We start from the raw sequence: 25,249 nt of genomic DNA, 5'->3' as shown, positions 1-25,249 counted from the left end.
AAAAAAAAAAAAAAAAAAAAAAAAACAAATTTGAGATTCTACTTAAAGATATTATATTGTTGATTTTATTAAGATATTAATAAGATATATTTGTGGTTATTTTATTATAAAACTAAATGATAAGATAATTTAATATGATGATTTTTCTAAGAGATAGTCCAAAATGAAATTTCCTATATATTAATTGAGGAACATTTGAAAAGATATAACCTCAATTTTGTATAATTAAAAAAGATTTCTTGCTTATGTGTCAATCAATTAGATAGTTAATTAGTCGTATGTGTCAGCCTCACATTGAAATTGAAAAACATGTTGGTCAAATTCGATTTTTATAGCTCACTAGAAACATTTAATAACAACTATATGATATCATATGATACTAACTAAAGAAAGATGACTATTTATTTTATATTATTTCTTTAAATAAAACATACGGAATTACCTAATGTGATTATGATATATATAGTAATAAATGATTTTAAATAATGAAGATTTGCTAATAATTTGTATGCTTTCTATCATTTTTGTTTAATTATTTACTATTAAAATAAATTACACAATTACATTAATCATATATTAAAATTTTAGATTATTTTTGTATATGTTGTATTTTGAATTTTTCAAAACGAGTATAAATTACTAAAACTGTTAAAAGTCTCACATTAACTTTTGTGATCAATGTTTAATTTTTTTCTATAATAAGATACAATGATAATAAAATCATATAAATAAATAATTTTATTTTAATAGGTGTTTATGTTAATATATATACTTTATATCGTTTAAATTTAATTATATATCATATACGATAGATCAGATCGATTGTTTTGATTTATTTATTCTAAAATGATTGCAAATAAACAAGAGCGGTCATTTGATTTATATGTGCAACCCAATTTATTACATAATAGTAACTGATTTCTTAGTTATTTAATATATAATTATTATTTTATTATTTAATAATATGTAGAAAAATATAAAATAAGTATTTATTATGCACAAGACGCAAATCTTAACCTAAGTATCGATCTCTTTAATAATTTTGAATCTTAAACATTTTCTAAATCTCAGGCCAAAATAAAAAAATGAAATGAGAATAAACTAAAAAATCAATATTTATATCGAGCAATAACAAAAATATCGAAGATAAATAGGATTGACACGTGACGTAAACTTCTCATAATCATAATTAACTTTTAAATTGCTAAATCATGATATAAAACCAAGCTGACATAGTTTCATTGTAACCAAATAGTAGACATGAGATTCTTCGGCCTAAACGTTAGGTTTTTATGCAATAAATAATTTTTTGACCTAAAATATTTTTGAAAATGAGATGAGTTCATTAGTAAACAAACTATGTACTTAACAAAAAAGGTTTTAAATTTTTTTTTAAGAGCTAAATATATTAATTCGATCAATAATATAAAATTTTTTTCATACGATATTTCTTTAATAATTTTAATGTAAACTTACCATGTCCAAGGCGCAAGTCTTATCACATAAGATAAGATTCACATTTATTTATCAGACTTTCCACATTCACGGATAATGTCATCTTGATGTCAACATTTCAAACTCTTATGGGATTCGGTCAACACGAATATATTTAAAAAAAAATGAATTTCAAATTGTAGAGTTACTATAAATATTTATATGGAAAAAAGGAAGAAAAATAAATCTAGATTTAGCAAGAAATTTTTGTGAATAGAAGTAAATAAAATTAGACATAGAAAAAAATATTTCATGTTCTAGTTTTGATCCACTATAGAATCAACTACTTTTGGAATGAAATCAAACAGCAAGAAACAAATACAAATTCCATGTTTTAAATGAGTTTATTCGTTGTGTATATCATGTAATGTATATGTAATCCGCCAATATAATATCGGTGAAAATATAAAAATTACACTACTCATAACTAAAAAAATGCTAATATATTAAGGTGAATAATTACAATACTTTACATGACACAAAATATAACATAATTATATATTTGAAAAAGTCTGTCAAGATACAAACTATAGCATGCAAGAAACCGTAGACACTTTAAGAACAACCTTATTAGTTAGATACTCACTAAGTATGTTGATGATAAAAAAAGAAAGAAAAAAAAACGTAAAAATATGTTAAGAAACTAATCTCAATTTATTAAGTCCAATGGTGAGATAGTTACTAAATATCTCATCTTTTATATTTTAATTTTACTGTAATTTAATATAGTTCAATTGCATCTATATGTAGTATTAATATTTGATTTTAACTTATGCATAATGGATCTTGTTAGATATAAAAAATAATTTTATGATTTATAAGAAAAAAAATAAGAATGATATTAATGACATATAAATGATTTAATTAAGTTTTTAAGTCTTGGTGTATTAAGTTTAATGAATTGTGTTACTTATCCAATTAAAAAGCCATGTCTCATGTCCTAAAGGTTCTCAACTGGTTTTAAGAATATGTTGTTTTGAGTAGCGGTTGTCTTAAATTTTGTGTAGAGTTTTATCTTGACATTTATTTTTACTGCATTTAAGTCTTAGACCCTATCACATGCTTGTATTTTGCACTAGAGTTTTATACTGTAAATTTTCAAATTTGAACTTTTAAATTTTACTTTACAAAACTTCAAATTTTTGACGTTACTTTAAGAGAATGCAAAATTTCATATTTGAAGTCACTTTTGGAGACGCTTGACATCACAATTTTGTGTTTTAACTATTATTAATATGTTTGGAGTTTAATAAAGTTTTAGATAAGCTTCAGTATTAGATCGAGGACAACCTGTATACGAAATATTACAATCTAAAAATCCAAACCTAACACAGGACTAGTTTTAGATCATCGCATCCGGCAATCACCAGGCACGATCTTCCCATAAACCGAACCACCAACGTTCTCACACGTAGCCGTGACTGACCCGTTGCGTCCTTTGTACACCAAGTTGATGTCTGAGAGCTCAACGCCTTGACAAGGAAACGCTTTGCTACACTGCAGCATCAAAGCCGCTTGAGTCGCCGACGTTCCCCAAATGCTGGTATACTTCACGTCTTTGATCTGAACATGAGAATTATACTTTCCAGGACTGTCGCATAGGTTGTGTGGACAATACTGCTGGTCGATGACAATGGGGTTTCGAACATTGATCATTTGGATATCCTCGAACAAGAATTTCGAAACCGAATTCTCTGAGGCCGACTTAGCCCATGTTTTGATCCTTAAACCGTTCATTGTACCCTTGAGTACAGAGTTTCTTACGGTTATGCCCTCAATGCTCTTCTCTTCTTTGAATCTCCCAATGCTCCCGACACTAATCCCGTGCCCTGGTCCGCACCTGGTGTTGGAAGATATCAGAACATCAATATGTATTTTGAATCCACATAAAATATTAGAGACCAACGCAAATCTATACTTAATACAAAAGAGAGAATATTTTAATATATTTTTAAAGCGTTTCGTTACGGTCTAAAATTTTCTTGAACCTTCATATATATATATCTTATGTTAAAGATAGTTAGTTATACATATGTTGTGTTACTCAAGATATACCTGACATTAGAGATATCCAAGTTGGTGGTTCCGTCAAGAATTGCGACACAATCGTCACCGGTTCCGATACTGACGTTGGAAATATGCATATCCTTAGACCTCCCGATCTTGATTCCGTCAGTGTTAGGGCTATCTCCGGGAGCGGTGATTTTGACGCGGGTAATGTTAAAATTCTCGACTGCGTATAAGTTGAAGTGTCCCATTTTGCTGTTGATCGATCTTAGACCGTTAACCCTCGCGGATCTAACGAAAGAAAACCCAATGTTCATAGCTAGAGCACGACAGTTAGGGTTTTTGTCACAATCATTTAGATGGCGCCAAGAGTAAGATCCTTGACCGTCAAGTATTCCCCCTCCGTTAACGGTGAGGTTATCGACGTAACGGAAAGCGATCCATTCTGCTCGTTTGTCCGCGTAAAGGATCCGAGGAGCCAACAACGTTCCTCTGATTGTAAAAGTAACATGCCTTTTGCAAGGACCAGAGAACGTTATTTGATCGAGATAGAATTTTCCTGCGGGAATATAGACCGTTGATCTTCCACCACTCCATTGACAAGCGTCGTTCCACGCTTTTGTAAACGCAAGAGCATTGTATGTGTTTGTTTTGCCGTCGCCACGAGCACCGTAGTTTCTGACGTCGAAGACCTTTTGTCCATCGTGAAATGCATTAGTCTGAGTACTTGAGATGGCGAGGAAGAAGTAGAATAGAAAGAGAGGAGAGATACAAGGGATCAGAAACCTAGACGCCATTGATCTGATTTCTTCTTTCTTTCTTTTTGGATTTGTTGGAGCAAACTGAAGCGTTTGAGCTTCTTATTTATAGAGCAACAAAATCAGAGGATTACATTAAACGTTAATAGTAAATATATATATGGGGAACACAATCTATTACTTCCTTACATATAGAAAAAATTATGATTAGAAGATAGAGCAAGATCTTATCAAGATGGAATGATAATATTTTGAGTGAATAGTAATTGAATATATGATAATGTTGATGGTTATGACTTATGACTGTATGTATATGTGGCTATGTGCCACATTAAGAGCATCTTTGTAGGGATCTTAATGGATATCTGGAAAAAAAAATTCAAAAATATATAAAGTCGAAGAGAGAGGCAAGACAAAGGTTCTTTTAGAACTTTTCAGATATCTTCTAGTACACATTTAGCTATGTTTATGTTGGTTTACTTTTTAAAAATTAAATAAAATCTAATTATTTTCTGAAACTATATTAAAAAGATTATTTTGTGGCCGACAAAATTCGTTGTGAGTATATTGCCGTTAAAGGTGCTCTTACACATTTACAGTATACAAGTTATAGCTACACATGGAACTATTATTATTAGACTAGTTAGGTCATCTCCAACAAGACACCAAAACATCAAATTTAGTGTAATTTTATCTCCAACAATACACCAAAGTTGATATCATCCCACCAAATTTGGTGTAACACTATTCATCACACTAAATCTTTAAAATGCTTATTTTACTATATTTTATTTAATAACTAGTGGTATTCCCGCGCTTCGCACGGGTTGTTATTTGTTTAAATATTTTAATATTTCATCCTATGATGTCGTGATATATGTTGGACGTTGAGAGCGACTGGTTGATCATTAGGTCGTGGCCGTGGTTTGAGTGGATGTATGGGGTGGTGATGCTTTTGTTGGTTTAGCATACTATGTGACTGCTTAAGCAGTTTGTTAGAAGCTATAGTGTTGAGTGGTTGGTAAATTGTTTATATTTGAGCGGAAGTTGTGGTTGTTGGCTCATGTAGGTGTGAGTAGTATATGTTTGATATATAGTTTCTTATAAAAAAAAATTATTGAGCTATGTATGGTTAAAGTATTGGACGGTTATTATTTGTGAGCCCTTCTCTTCTCTTTACATTTCTAATTTTTTAGTTAGAACCAGTCGCAATTTCTGGACCAGAGATTTCTAGATGATATGGTCCACCATGTTCGCTCATGCTTTCTCACAATCTGAAATTTTTTTTTAATCATTGGCTCTAACGCTTTTTTCAGAAGAATAATTAAGTTTGAGGAATGCATATTTGATCAACCGTTTAAGTTTGAAGTTAAGAACAAAAAAAAAGTTAAGAGGAGAGAACAAATCTGAAAGATTAAAATACATATATATATATATATATATATATATATATATATATATTAGGCTCTTTACCTTTAACTAACATTACTTTATTATCTTTTTTATTGTAAATATGTGTATAGTAAAACTACATACTATTTTTCTTTCCTATACATATATTAAATTGGAGCCAAAATGATGATTGTACTATTGGAAACAAAGAAATACAACTACGTAGCTAACCATAAATGGTGAAAAATATCTTAAATGTCAACTAAAGATAACCATAAATGGGAAAAAATATCTTAAATGTCAACTAAAGAGTTTATGGTTTTTTTTTTCTCGAAATATAATTATATTATTGAAATAACATAGTCTGATGCACAGCATCATTTCATATTCTAGGCACAAAGTTATAAATTGTAAAAGAGTTGTTTCCTTGTGAAACTTGTGTTGCAAGTAAATCTGCAGGCTTAGTGTAGCCTTTTGACCAGGCTGCTTGCATTGCAACGATTATGAAATTATTTAAAGGGAAAAATACATGAAATAAATTATATTAGCGTAATAGCGTTAGTGCACAAAAAAACTCAAATAGAATTTGTAGAAGTCATTGAAAACGCAGAAATCATCAAAGGATGGCTCATTGCCAAAATAGCTGCGACAGTCGGACAAATTTAACTCAGTCCGGCTCTTCTTAGCGCTAGGTTCTTCCTCCATGGGTTGTTATTCCCTCCATGTGAAAGTGAAAACTCAGTCAAGAAGCAACAACTTTGCAGAGCAGCTAAACTTATCATAACAGTCATACTCACGTTGGCGTCAAAATTAGGTAGAGGAGGGCGCTGGTTGCGATCAAAGATGCGGGACGCTGTGGAGCTCTGATGTTTTGATGAGAAGTTGAATTGGGAGGGGTTGAGATGGAAGGCTTTGGGGAAGTGCTAATTCTTGGATGTCTTGATCGCCCTCGTTCTGTTGCATGGTTAAATATTAGTTAGCTAAAATAATCCTTCCAAAATAATGTGACAAAGGAACCAACGAAATTGTAAAGCAAACCATTAACTGAGATACGCTTACTGCCCTGACATTTGAATGGATGACATTGACATTTGTAAGCCTGGTCATTTCACTGTCAAAAGCTACAAACTCAGCAGTCATATGCATCTGACACATTCATTTGCACACGGTTCCAAGGCCAAAAAACTAATATAAGGTTACGGATGATGGGTGCGAGGACTATATATAGTTTGGATTTATTGTCAGTACAATTTGTAGCATACTAAATTACCTTACAAAACCCACTGCATTGTCATCTTGATATGCATGGCATGTCAAAGCTGAGAATCCAAGTTTGAGCTTTCTGTAGTATTTCAAGCATAAAATATAGCACCACCTATTTCCAGTCTCAATACTATTGACAACAGCTGTGCAAATGAACTCTACTGCCTGCTTGTGGCCAACATTAAAATGGTTAAATATATATGGAGCAATCACGTAAACGATGTGACAATAAGAAATGAGGTTTACCTCTGGTGATGCAGTGAGGACGTGGGAATTAAGTTTGGACAGTGGAATTGATTCAATCTTTTTAACACCATTATACTTTGTTGGAGCTGAGGATGATCCCTCTTCAAAGCCACATGCCCCATCATACGAACAAATTGCAGTTTGGTAAGCAGTTGCAGTTAACGATAAGCATCTTATTGAACATATTAATAGATCTGTAGCTTACTTTTTCAGGTAGTTGATGCTAGCTACACAGTCGTTGTCAAAATAGAAATGAATGTCCAAAGTTGCGTTGAGAAACAGCCAACCTGGTCATGATGACAAAATATAAAACATCTTAAATCAGTGAATCTTTAAGTTTCGTATCTTTTATTAGTTGGGGTCAAGTTGACAACTTAATAGACGTTTTAGGACAGTTTGACATAGTAGATGGATAAGACGAAAGACCATTTATACAATCGCAAAAAAAAACACTTGTTGACTATAACTTCTCTGGAAGATGGCTATACAATACACATGTAAAACAATCATATCATCGTATTCTCTCGTTGACTAAAAAGTAAATAAAAAATTTGGTTGTGTAATATTTCTTTCTCAACAATAATAAAGCATAGAAAGAAAAAAATTCCACTAACTCAATATAACCTATGATACATATATATATGATCAGTTTGACCATATATAAGATCAAGCAATTTTGTAGCAGTTCAATATTTGACTGAGAGTATTGGATACATCTATAAATAGGTGTGAGCTTATTCTATGACTACATGACCACAAAGGTTTTGAACGTAGCAGCAGTGTGAGTGGAAGAGCTTAACAAATATGAGGAGTAACAGAGAGAAGTTAGTTACCACCAACTAACTTTGGGTTGATATTGGTTGCCTTTTTAAGGTATTAAAATGCATATCATCGTGTGAGAATATATAGTAAGCCTCATTTTTGTTAAACATAAACACTCAAAGAAGAAGATGATTTGTGAAATACCTATCAAGCTAAATGGTAGCCATGAGGCGTTGAGTGCCATGTGTTGCCACGTTGTAAATGGTTTTGATGCCTCGTATTTCACAAATGATATCTGTTAACGAAGACAACCATTAAGGTAATTTCCAGTCATTTTTTAAATTCCTACATGGACTAATTGAAAAGGATGTTTAGTACTCCAAACCTAGCAAATGAGTTATGGTGTCGGTGTTGGCAAGTGACATGAGCTCGTCGTATTTTTGGAACCTGAAGCACTCCTTCTGGATTGGCTCATTCATTTCTGCTACCTCATAGAAAACAGACTGCTCTGAGAATCTAATAAATACTGGGGCATCGGCAAACTTGAAGGTCGGATTAATCCTTGGATGAGAGTGGCCTAAGAACGGTGAAGGTGAAACTATCACATAAAGAGATTGTTAAAAAAAAAAAAAAATCTTGGGTATACCTTCGCATCAATTAGCTATCGACACCTATGAGCTCCCACCATTATCAAAATTCTCAGCTTCCCAAAATTGTATGAGTCTGCTCTGAACTTTTGTTTGCATCTTCCGTCCTTCAAATCGGAAAACTGGATTTGAGAAGTAGCCATACTTGACAGATAAGTTAAGACAAACCGGAAACGTGCAAATAGGTTTTAGTGGGACATTTACAGGGGAAGCTCGAACCAGTTACGGTGGAAAACGAAGAGGTATTTTGTTTGATTAACATGGGTGGAGTGGATTAATTGAGGAAAACTCAGATTAAAGAAAGGATTTATGGACTGAGAGGCGTTACAGAGCTCGGATCGACGGTTGACGGTTTGGTTTCGTGAGTTATACATCGAAGAGGTAGCTTCTGGAAGAAGAAGGCGACGACCAACCCTAAACACCTTTGGTCTAATGGGCCAAACCAATTCAATTAACTTAAAGCCCAATTCTTTTTAAAACAGGATAGAAACCCAGAACTAAAGGGAAAGACGCGGGGACTGGCTGGACGACACGTGTCGGCAAAAGCCCCACTCTCCTTGAGGATGTGGAGGAATGAGGTGAGAGCATAGTCTACTTTATTATATAAGATATAGTTCAATTAGTATATCAAATTTGTAAATGAACACAAATATTTTATATTTTTTGTATTATTAATTTATTTTCACATAATTAAAAGAATTTTTTTTTTCAAAATAAATGACTATTATCATTTATCACTTATAAATAATAAAAATATATATATTAACCAAAATGTGATAAAATAAATATTTATAAATTACATATAATAAAACATAAAAAAATTGAACTGAAAACATTAAATAATATATAATATTACCCTTGATGTAAAATTTGGTGTTATTTTTGGAGTTGAAAAAAATTATGACACCAAAACACCCAAAACACCAAATTTGCTGTGATTTCAACACCAGATTTGGTGTCATTGTTGGAGATCTTATGGTATTATATCTTTTATTCAACAATTGAGTCACTATAATGAGCATGTTGAAAATGAAATTTGATAAAGTAAATTATTTGGTGTCAAAAAGATTCAACATGTTGTATAAGAAGAAGCGGAGACCACCTGCGCTACATGTCACTTTCTAAAGATTTTGATATTTTAATTTCATCTTAACTATTTAAAACAAATACTCTCATTATAAATTAAATAATTTATTTTTATTTTTATACAAAATTTTATTATTTTAAATTCTTATAAATAGAAACTAGCTTTATTTAGTTTGGACATAGACAAATTAATTATTAGTTAGTAAAATAAGGTGTTAACTTTTAATAAACAAAATCATTGTATTGTATAAAAGTTGAATATCTGTTTAATGATGAGGTAGAAGAAATATAATATGATGTGGAATGTTAAAAATGAAAAGAATGGTGTTGAATCTTGAAACCATTATGGATAGTCTTACAATGGGAGTAGCCTAAATGGGAGTGTTGTATAAAAGATTTAATTGTTGAATCACTACGATGGACATGTTGAAAAATTAAATTTGATGATGTAAATTATTTGGCGTTGAAAATATTCAACATATTAAATAAGAAGAAAATGGAAACCACTGATGTCACATGTTACTTTCTAAAGATTTTTGATATTTTTTCTATGTTCCTAATGATTTAAAACCAACTATCTTATTATAAATTAAATAATTTATTTTTATTTTTATACCAAAATTTATTATTTTTATTATCTATAAATAAAGATTATGTTTATTTAATTTGGATATAACAAAACAATAAAATAACAATAATAATTTGGATATAGCAAATAGTAAAATATGGTGGTTAATTTTATTAAATTAAACTATTGTAGTGGTTAAAATTGAATGTGGTTTAAATCATTAGGTGGAGAAAAGATCAGATGATGTGGAAGGTTAAAAGATGAAAATAGGATGTTGAATCTCAAAACCAATGTGGATGATTCAGAAAATGAGTCCCCAATTTAAATTATTTTAAATATAAATAAAATGTATATATCTAATATTGATATTTTTTACTTATTCAACTTTGTATTTTATTTCATTTGTCTCATGCATTTATAACTCTTTTTATCATACACACAATTTGCGAGATATATTACATATGTGTATATGAGAAATAGAATGTCAAATAGTCTGAAAGTTTCTCAAAATAAAAAAGGATTATGTTTATTTAATTTGGATATAGCAAAACAATAAAATAACAATAATAATTTGGATATAGCAAATAGTAAAATATGGTGGTTAATTTTACTAAAGTAAACTATTATAGTGGCTAAAATTGAATGTGGGTTAAATCATTAGGTGTAGAAAAGATCAGATAATGTGGAAAGTTACAAGATGAAAATAGGATGTTGAATCTCAAAATCGATGTGGATGATTTAGAAAATGAGCCCCCACATTGGCACATGTATATAGATTCTTTACTAAAATTTAAATTATTTTAAATATAAATAAAATGTATATATCTAATATTTATATTTTTTACTTATTCGACTTTGTATTTTATTTCATTTGTCTCATGCATTTATTAACTCTTTTTATCATACACAATTTGCGAGATATATTACATATGTGTATATGAGAAATAGAATGTCAAATAGTCTGAAAGTTTCTCAAAATAAAAAAAAAATTATTTTTGATTTCTGAAACACACTTTTGAGGCGAAGAGTTTGGAATCTACTAAAAGGGTGCGTCATTCAGAAATTTTAAAAGTATGAAATGTGCATCATTTAGAAATTAAAAGAAGCATGTGAAAAATGTATTGTTTAGAAATTATAGAGGCATGTAAAATGGTTTGTAAAAGAAAGACATGTTATTTGCTAAAGCAGTTTGATGATCTCTCTCTCTCTCTCTCTCTCTCTCTCTCTCTCTCTCTCTCTCTCTCTCTCTCTCTCTCTCTCTCTCTCTCTCTCTCTCTCTCTCTCTCTCTCTCAATAGTTAAATTTCTGAAAAGATACAATTTTATGAAAATGTCTTTTGCTCGTGAAACTATGAAGTCATAATCAAGATCTTAAATGAAATTGTAGCTATTAGATTAAAAGGTAGGAACAAACTCCACCCTTAAAATTGAGTTATTTGAATAAAAAATGATAACATCATCAACGTTTAAATAAAATTGGTATGCCACTTTTTTTTAATTGAATTTTATTTAGTATTGTAGTAGAAATTGTGTTTCAAAAAAAAGGTTAAGTATTTGTAGTAGATTTTGGAGTATTTAGTTATTGTCCCCCTACAATCTCAAATATAGAAAATTTTCCTCCTGTGATTAAAACTTTCTAAATCCATAACTTTAAGAGAACCTTATGAGAGGTTTAGAATGGTGCAAATATAGAAAATGTATTAATATTTTTATTATCTCAATTTAAAATCTTTAATTAAATATTTTTTTATATATATTTATGTAATTTAAAAGAAAATTACTATCCTTTTGCAACCGTCTATAATCGCAAAAGCTAACTAGAAACAATATTTGATTTTGAGAAGTTTAGAACGGTGCAAAATGATTTACAACGGTTTTTATGATGTTATAAAATGCTAAGAAACATTATCACTAGCAAAAACACAACGATTGTGGCTGATAGCAGCAAAACTAATCAAGCCCTAATTGTATAAAAACATAGCGAGGGATGTGGCTGGTGAATGGTGATCAGTGACACTTCTGAAAAAAAAAGGTAGTTTTGTTCCAAAAGCAAAAAAGTTCAGATATTTATCTTCTAGTAATGCAAATCTGAACAGTCTGTTTTCATTGGTAGATTACATTTTACAAACACTTGAAGAAAAATGGGATATCACTGATTCACAATCGCAAAGAGAGTTCTCCTACGCGTAAATAAATAAATTTGAGGCTTAAATGTCATAAATGCATGTATTTCTGATAAATGTAAAAAGTTTAGATCGTATATAAGGATTATGTTTAAGGACAAGGCTAATACTGTTTGGTTTGAAAATTTACAGGATAGGAGAACGTGTGTCCAAATGGAATTATCAGCCACTTAATTATTAACAACAAAAAAAAAATGATAATTTGATTCCTTAATTTAGGATTAACAGTTAACGTTCAAAGCGGTGAGCTATCTTCCTTATAAACGGACCCGAAGACTGTAGCTTCCTTCCCGTTACACCAGATCGAGTTTCTTTTTTTATCATCTTTAAATTAATCTGCAAAAATAAAAAGAAAATGGAGAAAGCGATCGAGAGGCAACGAGTTCTTCTTGAACATCTCCGTCCTTCTTCCTCCTCCTCGCACAGTTTCGAAGGCTCTCTCTCTGTAAGCTTTCCCTCTCTCTTTCGATCTATCGCGATCTCGATCTTGATTTTGAGTTTTGATATTGAATTAATCATTTGATACGATGCATGCCTGCCTATGAGCTGAGATTCAAATTTGAGAGAATTGAATTTGGTTTTTGGTTTAATTGATTGAGAGAATTGAATTTGGTATTATATAGAATACCGGTTTAATGTTAAATCAGTTGTCGGTTTAGTTTCCTTTAGCTTAAACCGATGTAATATATATATTTAGTCTGAACCATGTAACAAACTCAATCATCAAATTAATTCAATACATTTGATATTTGTTTTTTTTTGGTTTATAAAGGTCAAAAGCTTTATCTCATTTAATTTAACGATTTCCTTTTCAACGTGTCAGGCTTCTGCTTGCTTGGCTGGGGACAGTGCTGCGTACCAGAGGACATCTCTCTATGGAGATGATGTTGTCATTGTCGCGTATGTTCTTTTTGTCTCTTTCTAACATCCTTGTGATAGTAATATTCACGCTTTTATTTTTTGATCCATTGCAGGGCGCATAGGACTGCACTATGCAAGTCCAAACGTGGCAACTTCAAGGATACTTACCCTGATGATCTCCTTGCACCTGTTTTGAGGGTCTGTTGATTTCTCTTCTATTCTTTATTATTGTTTTTTTTTTATATTGTGTTATCTTCTTGGTGCAGGCGTTGATTGAGAAGACGAATCTTGACCCGAGTGAAGTTGGTGATATTGTTGTGGGTACTGTTTTGGCTCCGGGGTCTCAGAGAGCTAGCGAATGCAGGATGTCTGCTTTCTATGCTGGTTTCCCTGGTATGCTTCTTCTATGTCTGGAGATGGAAGTCTTTGTGTCTGTTTGCTGTATGCTGATGCTGTTATCTTCTTTGGCAGAAACTGTGGCGGTAAGAACCGTGAATAGACAGTGCTCATCTGGTCTTCAGGCTGTTGCTGATGTGGCTGCTGCCATCAAAGCTGGATTTTATGATATTGGTATGAGAATAAACGTCTTTGATTACACATTGCTTAATGTCTTTGTGTTCGTGTAGCTGACGGTGATGTTGGATGCAGGTATTGGGGCTGGACTAGAGTCCATGACTACCAATCCGATGGCGTGGGAAGGGTCAGTCAACCCAGCGGTACTGTCTCTTAATACCCTCTTCTCTGTTAAGTTTGTAGCGCTCTGTTAAAACCTATTATGTTATTGCAGGTGAAGAAGTTTGCGCAAGCACAGAGTTGTCTTCTCCCTATGGGTGTTACTTCAGAAAATGTAGCACACCGCTTTGGTGTTTCAAGGCAGGAACAAGATCAAGCTGCTGTAAGGGAACTGAGTTTGTTTAGTGTTGTTGTAGTTCTTATATTTGATCTCCCGATGCTAACCGATCAGGTCATATTGCTAGGTCGACTCGCACAGAAAGGCAGCTGCTGCTACTGCTGCTGGTAAATTCAAGGATGAGATTATTCCTGTTCAAACCAAGGTATCTTCCAGATCCTCTATACAATAACTGTAACTAAGACTTCAATAATGGTGCGTTATATCATGTTCTTATGGTTGTCCATAACTTGTGTTTTTGTGTTTTAGCTTGTGGACCCAAAGACAGGTGATGAGACACCCATCACAGTTTCTGTTGATGATGGGATCCGACCAAGCACAACCCTTGCTACTCTTGGGAAGCTGAAGCCTGTGTTTAAAAAGGATGGCACCACAACTGCTGGTACGTTTTCTTGAATCGATTCTTTCATTGCAGAGAGACACTTCTTTTAATCAAAAACTTGAATCCATTTGCGTCATGTGTTCCTTATCAAACAGGAAACTCCAGTCAAGTAAGTGATGGTGCAGGAGCTGTTCTCCTCATGAAGAGAAGTCTTGCTACACAAAAAGGACTTCCCGTTCTTGGTGTATTCAGGTGCGTGATAATGCTATAATGGTAGACGTCTGCAGATGCTTGTGATGTCCTATTACACATACTGGTACATTATTATTTCTGTATTTTCCGACATTTATTTGGTTTTCTTAAGTAGCACGTCATTGGACAACTTGCAGGACATTTGCTGCAGTTGGTGTTGATCCAGCAATCATGGGTGTCGGTCCAGCTGTTGCCATTCCTGCTGCAGTTAAGGCGGCTGGTTTAGAGCTCGATGACATCGACTTGTTTGAGATCAACGAGGTAAATACTTCCATGATCTTGTCAGAAGATATCTCGCCCCGCACATTCTGATGATAACCGTTGGTTTTGATTCTTGTGTGTTCAGGCATTTGCATCTCAGTTTTTGTATTGCCGTAACAAGTTGGGACTTGACGAAGAGAAGGTTAATGTCAACGGAGGCGCAATGGCCATCGGACATCCTTTGGGCGCTACAGGTAAATAAAAACTATTCTTATTTCAATCCACCAAAGCCAAATAGGCTTGGTCAATGCTCTCTCAACCAAAATCTTGAAAAATTTAATATGCTGCAGTCAGTCCTAGACTCCTAGGCTATATACAATGGACCAAGAGATAAAAACTAAGATTAGCTAATGCCTGTTAAATCTCTGACAGGAGCTCGTTGCGTTGCTACTTTGTTGCACGAGATGAAACGCCGTGGGAAAGACTGTCGATTTGGGGTAGTGTCAATGTGCATTGGTAAGCTTCTCTCTCTTACTCCATGCTTTCACACTCGCAATCGCTAAATCGGTGTCTGAAAATGCATTGTTGATTGGGAAAAATGTTTGCAGGGACGGGGATGGGTGCAGCGGCTGTGTTTGAGAGAGGAGATGGAGTTGATGAGCTTCGCAACGCAAGAAAAGTTGAAGCGCAGGGCTATTTGTCAAAGGACGCTCGTTAAGGATATGATGTGCATAAATAACCAACAAAGACCCTTTCACTCTTCAGAATATTTTGTGACCTCAGCACACTCTATATTCTCCTTGGAGAGAATCTGGTCCATTTTCCCATTTTCTTCAGTTTATTATAGTTGTTTTGAATAAAGCAGCACAACCAATGTTTGCCTGAGTCTTGTATTCTTGACCAGGTCATGTGCTTTAAGTATACTATTTTTTATTACGTGAAGGTAAATCTTCTATACAATATTATATGTATGGATGATATAGGTCTTCTCGAATTACAGTTGTTGCTTCTGGAAATAATATAATTTTCAGCAGGCAGCAATTTTAGAAATTTTCATATGTCAAAAGATTCTACTACGGTCGAAGTTATGATTTTGATGTTTAGTAATTACAGGAGACTAATTTGAAACTAATGTCAACAATATCAATCGGGGTGGTGGCGCAGTTGGCTAGCGCGTAGGTCTCATAGCTACTGAGTGATCCTGAGGTCGAGAGTTCGAGCCTCTCTCACCCCAAAATACCTTTTTCCCGTTTTCTGTCGGGCAATCCTTCTCTTCTATTTACAATCCAATCAAGACCACCCAAATTTGCACTTGGAAAACTAGTTACTATATGCTAAAAGTAGATGAGAAAATCAGTTATATATGCATGCCAAAATTGATGTATATTCCAATAAATTATATATTTTAACAAAACATATTGATAAACTTGCACTTATAAATCAAGAAAATACTTGAAGAAATAAGAGTGGACATGGGTGCATGTGAGTTGATAGGATGATTAAAACGTTTCAAATTTCTCCGGTCATCAGCAACGGTAAAAATCATATGAATTTCTCAAATTTTAATATTTTATTTATTTATTTATTTTTAAAATTATTGAAATCTCTATTATTAAAAGAGAAGTATCAATATAAATTGCCCCTTACTTTTCAAAGTTATTTACATTTGAATGCCACTGAAGTAATAAATTTACCAACCTTTAGTATTTTTGTCTTTTATAGTTTAATTAATGTATTTTCCTAAAATAAAGTATAACAAATTATGTTTATTTATTTAAAAAATGTTTCCTATAATCTGGGTAAACAATAAATTATATTTAATCAATGTCAAAAATATAACAAGATTTTATTATTAGGGAGTGATTATTTTTTATTTTGGTATATTAACTACGTCTAAAAAATATAAAAGTGTTATAAAAATACATAATATAAACCACAAAATTTTAAATAATATATTGAATTATTTAATCGTATAAATCAAAGATAAAAATAGATAACCATTTATTTTACATTAAAATTTTGATCCATAAAAAATACATTTACACGAACACACGAGTTATATTTTAAAAATAAGGTTGTAACAATTGACGGATCAAAAAATAAAATAAAATTATTCATTATAAATTCTAAAATGATTGTGTTTAGAAATATATTAAATAATTATTTAATATATATATATATATTTTAAAAACATATATTACCATTTATATAAGATAAATATATTTTTTTGCAAAGCAAAAATGAATACCCGCACGGGTGCGCGGATTAAGCTCTAGTACTAATTAAGAAATAAGTGTGATTTAAATCTCTCACAAATATTTGTGAGTTCTTTATATAAAAGACTCTTCTTAATTTCTCTCTTATGTTTTGATTACTTTTATTTGTTTAATCGACAAGAGTATATGAAAGACTCTTGATGATGTCTCATAAACTTTGAAAATTTTGAAGTCAATCTATTTAAATTACCTGGAAATCATCCAAATACACAAAAAGATGAAGACTCTTGTACAGAAACACTTACTTTTAGACATTTTCTTACATAATGTTGAAACGACCGTACGCTATCCATTATTCAAAGTTGAAACTTAATTACTCAACTAATTACGCTGGGACATACGTTCAAAGTTGAAACTTAATTACCAACATCACTAACTTCTAAGAAGCACACAAATTAAATACAAAAATTCAGAATTTGTTGTTTAGTCCTTTATTTCAAGGTTTTATTTTTACGAGCCGACTACATATAGTTTCCTAAATTTGCTTGTTTAGTTCTTAAATTCAAAGGTTTGAATTTCCATATTTCTTGTTTAATACGTTAGCTAGATATATATCTCTTCGTTAGTCCCCGATTCTCTACGCGTTTCGGCGCTAGTCTTCTAGATATCTACCTTCCTTCTTTCACGCCTATATAAGTCTCTTATCGATTCGGTAACTCCTTCAGACAGCGTCATTTAAATGGCGCAACAATCGTTGATCTATAGCTTCGTCGCTAGAGGCACTGTGATCCTCGTGGACTTCACTGATTTCAAAGGCAACTTCACGTCCATCGCTGCACAGTGCCTCCAAAAGCTTCCTTCCTCAAACAACAAGGTCATCTACAACTGCGATGGTCATACCTTCAATTACCTCGTCGAAAATGGTTTCAGTAAGTCATGCGGTGCCGTTGATTTGATGTACTGATCGTGCGTTGTATAGCTTGTTTTTTTTATCTCCCTTGCGTCAATTTCTTATCTTTGGTATGTATTAACTTTAATTGATGTTATGTGATATATTTTGTGGGTCTTTAATAGAAGAACAAGCCTTGTTCTGTATCTGTTATTCGAAGTTTTCAGCTTTATTGTTTTTGGCTGGTTTAGAATTTCCCTAACTTTAATTGTGTCCAAGGGATCATGGGTTCGAATCTCTCCTAAGGAGAGCTACTTTAAAATGGTTTGAGTGTCGTCCTAGAGTATGTCCTACAGTATGTACGGCCATGCAAAAAATAATCACTATGGGGATTATATCACTTGAGAGCAATTGCATTGGAGTATTCCTTATGTAGCTCAGTTTTACTATATTTGATTAGGTTTCAGGTGGTGGATATGTATTTTTATTATAGTGTCAACTTTCTTATATGTCATATATTGGAGCATCTAATCTTTGTCTATCTTATGCATGTCTTAGTATGGAACTTGAAAGTTTAATCTTTTTTGTTTTTGTTGTGCAGCTTACTGTGTTGTTGCAGTTGATTCTGCTGGGAGGGAGATTCCTATGGCCTTCTTGGAACGAGTTAAGGAAGATTTCAACACGAGATACGGTGGTGGAAAGGCTGCAACTGCTCAACCAAACAGCTTGAATAAAGAATTTGGGTACTTCTGTTTGATCAATTCTTTTTTTTATTGCTATTGAAAAAAATTCTGTTATTTTCCTGGGCATATAGTTGGTTTGACTCTGTTTTGGACTGCTATATAGGTCGAAACTGAAAGAGCACATGCAGTACTGCATGGATCATCCTGATGAGATTAGCAAGCTTGCTAAGGTGAAAGCTCAAGTGTCTGAAGTTAGAGGTGTCTTGATAGAAAACATTGACAAGGTTTGATTCTGACACCCCTTTTTTTTTTACCCATATTATTTTATGTTTCCAATAGAGTTTAGCTAGTATGGCTTAAGTACCAATATCGTTTGGCCTGTTCTGCTGTTCAAACCGTTTATACATACATTGTTGTGGAACACATTCATTTTTCAGCTTTATGACCGTGGTGTGAAAATTGAAATTTTGGTGGAAAAAACCGCAGACCTTCGTTCACAGGTTAGTTCTCGTGTGCAAATGTTTAGACGTCCATAGATGGATTTTCGAACATTTATTTGAACTCAAAACTGTGTACAGGCGGACGTTTACAGAACACAAGGAGATCAAATTAAAAAAAAGATGTGGTTTCAGAACATGAAGATTAAACTCATTTTCCTTGCAATCATCATTGCCTTGATCCTCATCATCATCCTCTCAGTTTGTGGTGGCTTCAACTGTTGAAAATAATTCTTGAACATTTCTTCGCCCTCGTTTCTATATGTTCGTTGTACTGCCTTTTTTTGTGGTTTATAACTTCTCATGCTATGTTTCTGCTTAGATTGTACTTGTTAAAATTGGTTTTGTATAGGCCGTGTATAATGTATGAATGTTCAACATTTTGCCAACATTTTTATTGCTTGCACCGACACTGATTCTTGTGAACCATTTATTTGGAACTAATATGAACGCTTGGGTTTGCCTTGGAGTTGATGAAGGTAGAAGCTTTAGTCATAGAGAGTGGTTTTTGTCTATCTTTATTAGCATCTTTGCTATATCTATCTTTCTCAAAGCTGTGATGGATCTATTCCTAATGTCTTTCACTCAAATACCTTTGCACGTACAGTAATATAGAAAGAAAGAGAGAGGCAAAGCTAAAAGAAAGGAAACTTCAGGATTCATAAAATTTCAGTTTTGAAGTTTTTTTTTCTTTCTTATAATAGAAAGAATCTATCAACCGTTGAATTTTCTAAAACTCTATACATTTTCGTTTTCATTTCTTTCTTCTCTCTTAAACATTTTCACACATTCCTCTGTCATTTTTCAAATTCTATTTTTTTCTAAATCAGGTTTTGTCAAAAGAAATGGGTTCAGTTTCTCTCTGAAGAAACCAAACGACCCAAAACAAAAGAACTCTTATCATTGTAATGGCTTCAAGTCCACCCAAAAAGACTTTAAACTCACAATCCTCGTCCATAAGCCGGCCTCCACAGGCCGTCAAGTTTGGTCGCCGGACGTCCAGTGGCCGCAGTGTGAGCCTCTCCCGCGATGATGACATGGATGTCCCTGGAGACTCCTCCAGCCACACCGATTACATCAACTACACCGTCCACATGCCTCCAACACCGGACAACCAACCCGCTGGCTCCACCTCTGATGCAGCAAACCGCGGTGGACCCCGGAACAAGATGGAGAGGAGATTATCCGTCATGAAATCGAATAACAAGTCAATGTTGTTGAGGAGCCAAACGGGAGACTTTGATCATAACAGGTGGTTGTTTGAATCTAAAGGGAAGTACGGAATAGGAAACGCGTTCTGGTCGGAAGAGGATGATAACTACGACGGTGGTGTTAACATGTCGGATTTTTTAGACAAACCATGGAAGCCTCTCACCAGAAAAGTTCAGATTCCAGCCAAAGTTCTTAGTCCTTACAGGTGATTGGTTTGTCTCTAAGTTTTTTTTGTTTCTGTTACACAACTTACAATGTCTCCCTTCTATGTCTTCAGGTTATTAATAGTATGTCGTCTTGTGGTACTCTTCTTCTTCCTCTGGTGGCGTATTGCGAACCCCAACGAGGATGCAATGTGGCTATGGGGACTATCTATAGTTTGCGAGCTTTGGTTCGCTTTCTCTTGGATTCTTGACATTCTTCCAAAGCTAAACCCTATAAACAGAGCTACAGATCTCGATGCCTTGCATGACAAGTTTGAGCAGCCTTCTCCTTCAAACCCTACTGGTCGCTCTGATCTTCCCGGTGTTGATGTGTTTGTTTCCACTGCTGACCCGGATAAAGAACCTCCTTTAGTTACCGCGAACACCCTTCTTTCGATCCTCGCTGTAGATTACCCAATCGAGAAGCTTTCAGCTTACATTTCAGACGATGGTGGTGCAATTCTCACCTTTGAAGCCATGGCTGAAGCTGTTCGCTTTGCTGAGGTTTCATTCACACACTCTCTCTTCCTATCCTTCTTGGCTTGTCTTATAGATTATTTGATAAAGCTTGGTTGTTAAGTTTTTTGAACTTCCGACTTAAAATATAAGTTGATTGGTCCTAATCTTTTATATATTAATCTATTAGTTATCCTACCGATATGAGATTTTCAGTTATACGATAACAATTTTGTATTTTCTTTGCAGTATTGGGTGCCATTTTGTAGAAAACATGACATAGAGCCTAGAAACCCGGATAGTTACTTCAGCCTCAAGAAAGACCCGACAAAGAACAAGAAAAAGCACGATTTTGTGAAAGATCGTCGTTGGGTCAAGCGTGAGTATGATGAGTTCAAGGTTAGGATCAATGGTCTTCCAGAACAAATCAAGAAAAGAGCTGAGCAATTCAACATGAGGGAAGAGCTTAAGGAAAGGCGTATTGCCAAAGAAAAAAATGGCGGTGTACTGCCACCTGATGGAGTTGAGGTTGTAAAAGCAACATGGATGGCTGATGGTACACATTGGCCAGGGACTTGGTTTGAACCTAAACCTGATCATTCGAAAGGAGACCATGCCGGAATCCTACAGGTACTAACCATCAACTTTGAATTTAGATTAAAAAAAATAACAAGGAACATATTAAAACTTGAATCTATTTGTAGATTATGAGTAAAGTGCCTGAGCTTGAACCGGTGATGGGTGGACCGAATGAGGGTGCATTGGACTTCACTGGGATCGATATCCGAGTACCGATGTTTGCTTATGTATCACGTGAGAAACGTCCAGGTTTTGACCATAACAAGAAAGCAGGTGCAATGAATGGTATGGTTAGAGCTTCAGCCATATTATCTAATGGTGCCTTCATCCTCAATTTGGATTGTGATCACTACATCTACAACTCCAAAGCTATTAAAGAAGGAATGTGTTTCATGATGGACCGAGGTGGTGATAGAATATGTTACATTCAGTTTCCACAAAGGTTCGAAGGAATTGACCCATCTGATCGGTATGCAAATCACAATACTGTCTTCTTTGACGGTAAGTTCTTGAATTAAAAAATTAACTGTAATGCCTGTGTCACAAGCCACCATAGCTTAAACAACTTTTTTGATCTCTCAAACAGGTAACATGAGAGCATTAGATGGTTTACAAGGACCCGTCTATGTCGGAACAGGGTGTATGTTCCGAAGGTATGCTCTCTATGGATTCAACCCACCTCGAGCAAACGAGTACTCAGGCGTGTTTGGTCAAGATAAAGCCCCTGCTATGTATGGCCGGACTCAGTCCGGGGCGTCCCAAAATTCCCAAGCATCTGACATAGAGTCCGATACACAGCCTCTTACCGATGATCCAGATCTTGGTCTGCCCAAAAAGTTTGGTAACTCGACCGTGTTCACAGACACTATCCCAGTTGCAGAGTACCAAGGACGGCCTCTAGCAGATCACATGTCAGTTAAAAACGGAAGACCGCCCGGTGCTTTGCTCCTGCCTCGACCTCCCCTTGATGCTCCAACCGTAGCTGAAGCCATTGCTGTCATTTCCTGCTGGTAAGGTTCCAAAACAGTGGATACTAGATTTTGATCCGCGCTTAAAAGTTATCTAGTTAAACCGAGTGTGAATACGGCTTTTCAGGTATGAAGACAATACAGAATGGGGAGATAGAATCGGATGGATCTACGGGTCGGTCACTGAAGACGTGGTGACGGGCTATCGTATGCACAACCGTGGTTGGCGGTCGGTTTACTGCATCACAAAACGTGACGCTTTCCGTGGCACAGCTCCAATAAATCTCACTGACCGTCTCCACCAAGTCCTCCGTTGGGCCACTGGCTCAGTAGAGATCTTCTTCTCCAAGAACAACGCGATTTTCGCCACCAGACGGCTCAAGTTTCTCCAGCGAGTCGCCTACCTCAACGTCGGTATATACCCTTTCACCTCCATCTTCTTGGTCGTCTACTGCTTCCTCCCGGCTCTCTGTCTCTTCTCCGGCAAATTCATCGTCCAGAGCCTCGACATTCACTTCCTCTCCTACCTCCTATGCATCACCATCACCTTAACTCTAATCTCCCTCCTCGAGGTCAAATGGTCAGGTATTGGACTCGAAGAATGGTGGAGGAACGAACAGTTTTGGCTCATAGGAGGCACGAGCGCTCATCTGGCAGCAGTTGTTCAAGGGTTTCTCAAAGTGATAGCTGGAATCGAAATCTCTTTCACATTGACATCTAAGTCCGCAGGAGAAGACGAAGACGACGTCTTTGCGGATCTTTACATTGTGAAGTGGACGGGGTTGTTCATCATGCCTCTAACGATCATTGTAGTGAACCTCGTTGCGATTGTGATAGGTGCTTCGAGGACGATATATAGTGTGATTCCGCAGTGGAACAAGTTGCTAGGAGGGACGTTCTTTAGCATGTGGGTATTGACTCATATGTATCCGTTTGCTAAAGGGTTGATGGGTCGGAGAGGAAAGGTTCCGACCATTGTTTATGTTTGGTCGGGGCTTGTCTCGATTACTGTCTCGCTGCTTTGGATCACGATCAGTCCTCCAGATGATGTTACAGGCGGTGGAGGAATATCAGTGTAAATTGAATTAAAATAATACTCAGAGAGGTTTTTGAATCTTTTTTTTTAAAGAATTTGGTTTATGTAAATTTACGTTGAGAAGAAAAATAATGTTTTAGTTCTTGATAGTTTTTTAAGTCTTCTTATTGTTTACATGGAACTTAAACATACATCGTGTGGCTCTGTTTTCTCTCTGTTATTAGAAGATGAAAACATAGGAAAAAAGGTTTTTAGTTGTAAATTTGTAATCGAGTTACATATTTGAGAAAGTCTGAACATTTGTGTATGGTCCAAATCATTGACAATTCCTTTGTATATTTCATGTGCTTCTCTATTCTACCACACACAGAAGCACACTGAATGCAAGAAAGCATATATATGAGCTCTCCACTCACTGCGGAGATGAAGTGTGTCTGTCATATGTTTGTGGCGTAGAGATAGAACATCAATTTATCAACACATACCCTGAGAAAAGAGATGTTCATATAGTTATGACATAAACTTTAGCTATCTTACGTTATGGAATATGGCATAGAACAACCTTTCTCTGTGATAATTTCCAGCCGACGCTGGCTCCGGCGTCGGTTCGTACTGTTGTTCTTTTCTGTTGTTTTTATGTTTTCTAAGAATTTATATTTCAAATAACATCACTATCGTTGACTTGTTATCAAATCAAGCAACGCGTTTTATCATCACACTGTTTCTCCTCTTCTTGGCACTATCGCATGACGTCTTCATTACGGGTAAACAGTTTTCCAATTATCCTTTGGTTCATGGGGCAATTAGGAGGCTTGGATCAGATTTTTGATGAGTCGTTATTCTCCCTAATCGGTGAGTCTATTATCTCCATTATTGTTGAGAGTAATCTACCGGTAAAAATAAAGCTTGGTGGTTTGTTTTGTCGATGTGTTTCCATGGCTTGATAGGCATGGTGGTTTATTCCCTCAAGAGAATCCGTTGAGAGGGTCACGATTTCTATGGAACAAAAAAAAGAAATCTTAAACCGCCATGGTCATGGAGAAGATTACGTACGTCATGTTTTTTTGACAAATTGACATGGAAGATGGTGACTCCACTATTTGGGAGAGATGTGTTTCATCATTATTTGGTATACAACTACATGAAGACAACTCTGATTTCTTTTTTTTATTGGATTTCGTAAATCAAATAATATTATGTGTTCTGAGGACAACAAAAGAAATGAAGGTTTGTTTATATGAAGACATGGAGTTAAGTGATTATCAATGTTATTACTTTTCTATTATCATGTTCTATTTAAAGGTTTTCTCTAATTTTCTGCATAATTCGTCTTCTCCGAGAAGTGAAACCCAGACCTCTTCCTGTAGAAATGCGTTGTCTTAGCACCCTGGTTAATTTGTCTGGTTAAGAGAGAAAGCAGTTTATAAAGGCATAATTAACCTTAGCACCTTAATTTTTTTTTTTTTTGATTTTTGTCTGATGAAAAAAAAAAAATGAACCAATTGCAGGCCGCCACGTGTCAGTGGGACCCGCAAACAGTGGGAACAACCAAGCACTTA

At 34.5% G+C, this 25,249-nt stretch overlaps 4 protein-coding genes and 1 non-coding gene across 7 annotated transcripts; 4 read left to right on the top strand and 1 right to left on the bottom strand.

The window, feature by feature from the left end:
* Window positions 1-831: 831 nt before the first annotated feature.
* LOC103865247 (exopolygalacturonase) lies at window positions 832-5,067 on the bottom strand. The gene is made up of 2 exons (XM_009143042.3): window positions 3,550-5,067; window positions 832-3,334 (listed from the first exon to the last, which is right to left on the bottom strand). Exons 1-2 carry the CDS (start codon window positions 4,296-4,298, stop codon window positions 2,842-2,844), a joined length of 1,242 nt encoding a protein of 413 aa, XP_009141290.1. The 5' UTR covers window positions 4,299-5,067; the 3' UTR covers window positions 832-2,841.
* Window positions 5,068-12,476: 7,409 nt separating this feature from the next.
* Window positions 12,477-16,001, top strand: LOC103865244 (3-ketoacyl-CoA thiolase 2, peroxisomal). The gene is made up of 14 exons (XM_009143041.3): window positions 12,477-12,850; window positions 13,229-13,305; window positions 13,380-13,464; window positions 13,533-13,659; window positions 13,738-13,836; window positions 13,915-13,982; window positions 14,054-14,161; window positions 14,244-14,321; window positions 14,426-14,558; window positions 14,654-14,750; window positions 14,888-15,011; window positions 15,097-15,205; window positions 15,384-15,467; window positions 15,560-16,001. The coding sequence occupies exons 1-14, from the start codon at window positions 12,761-12,763 to the stop codon at window positions 15,667-15,669; spliced, it is 1,389 nt and encodes a 462-aa protein (XP_009141289.1). The 5' UTR covers window positions 12,477-12,760; the 3' UTR covers window positions 15,670-16,001.
* Window positions 16,002-16,100: 99 nt separating this feature from the next.
* TRNAM-CAU lies at window positions 16,101-16,185 on the top strand. Its single transcript is given in 2 exon segments — window positions 16,101-16,138; window positions 16,150-16,185. It is a non-coding gene; the product is annotated as a tRNA-Met (tRNA).
* Window positions 16,186-16,989: 804 nt separating this feature from the next.
* LOC103865243 (vesicle-associated membrane protein 722) lies at window positions 16,990-19,627 on the top strand. 2 transcript variants are annotated; one of them, XM_033290430.1, is made up of 6 exons: window positions 18,022-18,096; window positions 18,277-18,380; window positions 18,658-18,799; window positions 18,903-19,023; window positions 19,177-19,239; window positions 19,318-19,627. In XM_033290430.1, exons 3-6 carry the CDS (start codon window positions 18,702-18,704, stop codon window positions 19,459-19,461), a joined length of 426 nt encoding a protein of 141 aa, XP_033146321.1. In that variant the 5' UTR covers window positions 18,022-18,096; window positions 18,277-18,380; window positions 18,658-18,701; the 3' UTR covers window positions 19,462-19,627. The 2 variants fall into 2 exon arrangements, with proteins under 2 accessions (XP_009141288.1, XP_033146321.1); XM_009143040.3 differs by lacking the exon at window positions 18,277-18,380 and having other exon boundaries at window positions 16,990-18,096.
* Window positions 19,628-19,885: 258 nt separating this feature from the next.
* LOC103865242 (cellulose synthase-like protein D1) lies at window positions 19,886-25,184 on the top strand. Of its 2 annotated transcripts, XR_004457582.1 has the most exons (7): window positions 19,886-20,653; window positions 20,726-21,155; window positions 21,357-21,737; window positions 21,812-22,187; window positions 22,273-22,696; window positions 22,782-24,542; window positions 24,638-25,184. XR_004457582.1 is itself a non-coding variant. In XM_009143039.3 (6 exons), the coding sequence occupies exons 1-6, from the start codon at window positions 20,145-20,147 to the stop codon at window positions 23,731-23,733; spliced, it is 3,072 nt and encodes a 1,023-aa protein (XP_009141287.1). In that variant the 5' UTR covers window positions 19,886-20,144; the 3' UTR covers window positions 23,734-25,184. The 2 variants fall into 2 exon arrangements, 1 of the variants encoding a protein (XP_009141287.1); XM_009143039.3 differs by having other exon boundaries at window positions 22,782-25,184.
* The last annotated feature ends 65 nt before the right edge of the window (window positions 25,185-25,249 follow it).

The sequence above is a fragment of the Brassica rapa genome, chromosome A04, assembly GCF_000309985.2.
Source record: "Brassica rapa cultivar Chiifu-401-42 chromosome A04, CAAS_Brap_v3.01, whole genome shotgun sequence".
NCBI classification, from domain to species: Eukaryota; Viridiplantae; Streptophyta; class Magnoliopsida; order Brassicales; family Brassicaceae; genus Brassica; species Brassica rapa.
The sequence above is the reverse complement of the archived record's forward strand: the minus strand, read 5'-3'. Positions and strand labels throughout refer to the sequence as shown.